Source organism: Chanos chanos, chromosome 11 (assembly GCF_902362185.1).
Source record: "Chanos chanos chromosome 11, fChaCha1.1, whole genome shotgun sequence".
Lineage (NCBI taxonomy): Eukaryota > Metazoa > Chordata > Actinopteri > Gonorynchiformes > Chanidae > Chanos > Chanos chanos.
Window position 1 is genome coordinate 13,048,035 of NC_044505.1, and position 5,884 is coordinate 13,053,918.

At 39.6% G+C, this 5,884-nt stretch overlaps 1 protein-coding gene across 1 annotated transcript; it reads left to right on the plus strand.

Annotated features, from left to right (window-relative positions):
• The first annotated feature begins 1,289 nt into the window (after positions 1-1,289).
• Positions 1,290-3,123, plus strand: LOC115823665 (C-type lectin domain family 4 member F-like). The gene is made up of 5 exons (XM_030787699.1): positions 1,290-1,452; positions 1,585-1,992; positions 2,134-2,261; positions 2,790-2,896; positions 2,973-3,123. The coding sequence occupies exons 1-5, from the start codon at positions 1,290-1,292 to the stop codon at positions 3,121-3,123; spliced, it is 957 nt and encodes a 318-aa protein (XP_030643559.1).
• The last annotated feature ends 2,761 nt before the right edge of the window (positions 3,124-5,884 follow it).

Sequence of the window (5,884 nt, forward strand, 5' to 3'; positions counted from 1 at the left end):
TTGGAGGTTTTAGAGTACTGGCAAATTTTAATTTAATTTTCCTGCTAGAAGATATGATATCAGATAAAGGAGATGAAAATTCTTTGGAAAATTGAAAAAAAAAAAAGAATTAAGTTTGTCTGTTTCCTTGTGCTACTGTGTAGTGACATTTAACTGACAGTGCATGTTGCCTACAATGGAGTCATTTCAATGAAATATGTTCTTATACTCTAACAGTCACTGGAGTTGATTGTTTAAAGCATTATCTTCTGGTGCTTTGGTAGTCATGTGACTTCCTGAGGTCTGAATAAACTGCTGTTGCTGTGGTTAGATGGAGATATAAATAACTCCTGACTCTCCAGCCGCAGTGCAATGTCAACTTAAAGTCATTTATAGAGGTCATTGTTGGTGGGATGGAGTCTTTAAGTGATAAAACACTTCTGTAGAATAATCCTCTACTAAAACAGAATGAGAAAAAACATGTGCTGAACATGTGTTTAATAAATTCTCAATGAACATACAGAGGAGAGGATGACAAGAAGTGGATACAAACCTTACCTGTATCAAAGGACTGAGTTTAAAAACATGTCTTTCTTCAAACCAAATTTCTCAGTCATCTGTGAATCTCTTCAGGTTTTGATTTAGAGCAACACAAATCATCACGATACTTACTGTATGTAACTGTGCACTACTGAATACTGAATATTGCTAAATAGGCTCCCAGATTTCAGATTCCAACGGAATCATCTGTAACTGAGGATTCTGTGGAAGAAAACATTTTAAAATATTGTACCTCTCTGTGAAATTACAGTGGTGGAAAGTTGTGCGTCAATAAACTCTACTGATGCATTTTCACACGCATACCACAGAGGGAAGCTGCGCTTTCACAAGTGAGCTCTGGACTTCTTTTAATGTGGTAACCTGGTGCTCAAAAAGTGATAAGATTATTTTTTAAACTGAAAACTGATCAGCAATCTGTGTGTCAAAAGTTCAGTGATGTTCATTAAAATTCCATCGGAGGATAACAGGATATAAGTTTGGTAAAATAATTTCTGATCATTTTTGATCACACGTTAATGATCACGTGACCACACCTACACCACATCATGCTAATCACATGATCACAAATCCGTGGCCTGTGTTCCTGCAAGTGGTCTAAATTGTGTCGTCTATTAACACAGAGTCACAGAGAGAGTTAGACATTGCAGAGCATTGACAGACTCATCAGAGCTGACATACACACACACACACACACACACACACACACATATATATTGTACCATATCATCAACATTAGTCAGTAGGTCAGAATGGAGTTGACTGAGGATATATATGCCAATACTTATGTTGCTGAGGACAAAAATTCTGAGACAGATGACAGCGGAAACTCTTATGAAGATATATACATGAACGAGGAAGCTCTTCCAACTCCAACAGCAGCATCCATGGGAAAACCAGACCTTCAGAAACCAGGTACTAACTCTTGCTCTCTTTAGAACACAAAATGTGACATTACTAAAAGGTTAAAACTGTTGTCAGGGTGTTTACAAATACATTTCATTTTATCATGCAGAGTATTCAAACTGTCTCACTCTCTCCCATCAGGAAGTAACACTGCAAATAACAGATGCTACAGACCAGCTTCTGTGTGTCTGACTGTGCTGTGTGTTCTGCTGCTGGCTGCCCTCATAATGCTGTGTGTCAACAGACATCAGCTACAAACCAGTTACAACAACTTGACCACAGAGAGAGAAAAATTACAAACAAATTACAACAATCTGACTTCAGAAAAAGAACAATTACAAACCAGTTACAACAACTTGACCATGGAGAGAGAAAAATTACAAACAAATTATGACAGTCTGACTATAGAAAAAGAACAATTACAAACCAGTTACAACAAGCTTGTTGAGATGAGAGGCCAGTTACAAACCAATTATGAAAACATAAGAAATCAGAGAGACCAGTTACACAAAGAAACAGATGAGCTTCAGAAAATTCTTTCTAAAGTGGGTGAGTAATTTGTAATACAGGACATTTATAAATACATTTCTGTATAATAACTGCATTATATTATTGTCACAAATCAATCCAAATGGTCATCCAAATGGAAATCTCTGTTAATGACATCAATCCTATGGACAGATAGTGAAGTTCAGCAGGGATGGAAGTACTCCAGTCTGTACTACATCTCTACTGAGAGAAAGACCTGGAGTGAGAGCAGACAGTACTGCAGAGACAGAGGAGCAGACCTGGTGATCATAAACAGCAAAGAAGAACAGGTGAGAGAGGAAGTGTGTGTGTGTGTGTGTGTGTGTGTGTGTGTGTGTGTGTGTGTGTGTGTGAAAAATAGAGGGAGAGGGTGAGAGAGAGAAAGAGGGTGAGAGAGAGAGAGAGAGAGAGAGAGAGAGAGAGAGATTTGTTGTTGTTGTTTTTTAAGGTTCTTTCTGTAGTGTTATGAATAAAATAAGTCTCATGTCCACAATAGAGTTAAGGTTAAGTTTTATTCTTTTCTTTTTAATGTAAAGTATTGTTCAGTCAAGGGGAACAGATGTGTGTGTGTGTGTGTGTGTGCGTGTGTGTGTGTGTGTGTGCATGCACATGTATATGTGTGTATATGGTGTGTGTGCATGAGAAAAAGAGGTAGAGAGAGAGAGAGAGAGAGAGACTCTGTAAAGTATTGTTTTAAAGTCAGGGGAAAGCTTGCCAAAACTGAAAAAACTCGGTAGTCAGAGGTGAGTATTATAGTGTGTAACTTGTGTAACTGATGAAAAGTGCTGAGTTCTATCTTTTGTGTGTCTTCTCTCCAGGAATTTATTAAAAGGCTCAGTGGGAATAAAAAAGCTTTCATTGGTCTGACTGATGATGTCACAGAGGGGGAGTGGAAATGGGTGGACGGCACAGCACTGACCACTGGGTAAGAGATCACTGAATTTAACTCTTAATTTACCATGCTGTTGGTCTCAGGTCACTGATTCTCTGTGTTGTTTCAGGTACTGGGAGAGTGGGCAGCCCAATAGTTATAGGGGACGTGATGAAGACTGTGTGGTTATTCAATATAACAATTGCTGTGAACAGTTGAACACCTGGCATGATGTTCCATGCCATGATCATTATCACTGGATCTGTGAGAAGGCTTTGTAATCAACAGACAATGATCACACACACACACACACACACATACACAGAGTATGTGTTCTTTTCTATGTCACTTCCTGGGAGGAAAATACCAGAGAGGGATGGGGGGTGGCTGTTTTACCTTGAGTCTTGAGAGCCACAAGTTTACTTTATTTTATTTATCTGTTTATTTTCTGCATGCATTAAAGGTCACATCATTGACAGGTTAAGTGGATCGAAAAATCCAGCTATAATCTAATGCACTAGTGAGTCTTATTCTGGTTTTAATCCTAGAAAGCCAAGCCTGTTCTCAGGTAGAGGTCTTGTCCTAGTTTGTAATTCCATGTGTTCCAGTTTATACTGAGTTTTGTTTGATCTGTTCTCATGTTCCTGTTTAGCCTGTTTAGCCTGAGTCCAAGACTCCTGTGACTGAGTTCTGTTCTTCATTGTCTTCAAATAAAATGTCTGGTTATACACATGCATCCAGCCTCTCGAGTGGTAGTGGACTGTCAAGTTATAGGACACACACACACATGCAAGCACGCACGCACACACACACACACACACACACACACACATACTTGGATTACCCAGTTAAGTGCACTATGCTTTTCATTTATTCATGTGTTAGTGTATCTTAGTTAGTATATTTTTTCCACACAACGTCAGCAAAAAAACCCAAAACTTCTCTGTCAGATACACTTGTGCTTATAATCTTCGATTACGCCCCTCACACTATCATATCCATTCATAATAACAACAAAATAAGCATTCATTCCACCCTTTGGCTCATCCTTACACCAGTATCTGAAATGCTGTGCATCTGTAAAGGTTATCATTCCTAGTTAACATCATTAACCAGACAAATCCAAGCAAAGCAACCACAGTATATCCTCAGACTATTAATAAAATCATCACACGACCTAGAGTGAACATTATACTGTGACGCTCCCTAGATAAATATTTCCTTTTCCTTTCCCTGCAGTAATCGTTCCTATACAGTAAACACACACACACACACATGCACGCACTCACATACATGTACGCACACACGCACGCACACACACATACACACACGCATGCATGCACGCATGCACGCACGCATGCACGCACGCACGCACGCACGCACGCACACTCCCTCACATATATTGACTCACTCACTCATTCATTCACTAATTCAGTCAGTCACTCACTCACTTGCTCACTCACACACACACACACACACACACACACACACACAAACACACTGATCATGAACAGCAAAGACAAACCTGTAAGTCTGTTCCTCTCTGCTTTGTGTTTTTTATCTGTGACAGTGCAAAAGAGAAATAAGATCCACTTCTTCACTAGTACAAAGAACAAACCAAAAGAAATGAGAACGCACATAATTAAGAACACATGAACAGGCACACATGAGAACACACACATGCACCCACCCATTCAAACCCTAACAAATGTGAGAACGCACACACACGCACACATGCATGCACGCATGAAAACACACACACACGTACTCACCCACACACACACATACTCACCCACACACACTTGTTGCTCTTTGCTGTTTATGATCAGTAGGTCTGCTCCTTTTTCTGTACAGTCATGTTTGCTCTCACTCCAGGTTTTCAGGTTTTCATCTTAGCAGAGATGTGGTACTGCCTGTCTCATCTGAATTTTTTCCACCCACATTGGTCTTAAACATTTTCTGTGATGAGATATGCCTTTATGACTAGCTGTATGTACAGATACACACATAAACATATGCTCACATACTGTTTCTCTCACACACAGAAAAAGAGCGTGAAGTGATCTTGGCGTCTTGTTTCCATTTGAAACATTCACCTCATTCAGAAAACCCTATCTCAGGCTTGTCTCTTTCTCTGTGTATCTGATAAATCAAATTTTGTTATGGGTTTGTAACCGGTCTCTCTCTGTGGTCAGGCTATTGTGATTGGGCTCTTACAGGTCTCCCTTTCTTTCAAATTGTTGTAATTGAATTGTAACTAACCACATTCTCTTGTCCAGTTGTTGTAATTGCCTTGTAAAAGATAACACTTACTCATAGCAGAAGACTGCAAAGCACCCCCCCACACACACACTGCGGCCGGTCTGCAGTATCTGTTCTGTTCAGTGTGACTTCCTGAGAGGAAGAGAGAGGCCTTCTTACAAGAGCACAGAACAAATAGCAATGAGAACAAGCATAAGTAGGGAAGATTCACATGCAGCAAAGTCTGATAAATATTAACATGAAAATGTCACTAAAGGAGCTAAGCTAACACTTGGATAACAGACCAAATTTGTACCACACATATCATGGACTGCACAGAAGTCCATGTCCTACAGTCTCATAATTATCATTGCATGTACTATCACTGGATCTGTGAGAAGGCTTTGTAATCGACAGACAATGAAAACAAACACACACACACAGACACACACATAGTATCTGTTCTTTTCTTTGTCACTTTCTGGGAGGAAAATAGCAGGGGGGGGGGGGGGGGGCTGTTTTGTCTCATGACCTCGACTCTTGAGAGTCACAATTTTACTTTATTTTTATTTATTTATTTATCTATTTATTTTGCACGCATTAATAGTCGCATCGTTGATAGGTGTTATGACCCTGAGTCATAAGAGTGTGTTGTTGTTTTTGTGTGCTGTTTTCTCCTCCTGTCTACAGGTGGTTCAAGTTCAAGTTTCAAGTTTAAGTTTATTTACAGCCCAATATCACTGTTTACAGTCTCAAAGGGCTTTACATGCCCACAGGATTACAACAAACAGAGCAGGGTGG

Excerpts from the sequence above, each read along its gene's own strand:
- LOC115823665 (XM_030787699.1), top strand. The coding sequence starts at position 1,290 with ATGGAGTTGACTGAGGATATATATGCCAATACTTATGTTGCTGAGGAC. Across the intron at positions 1,993-2,133 it reads GAAAATTCTTTCTAAAGTGG|TTCAGCAGGGATGGAAGTAC; the intron begins GTGAGTAATTTG and ends CAGATAGTGAAG. Across the intron at positions 2,897-2,972 it reads GGCACAGCACTGACCACTGG|GTACTGGGAGAGTGGGCAGC; the intron begins GTAAGAGATCAC and ends GTGTTGTTTCAG.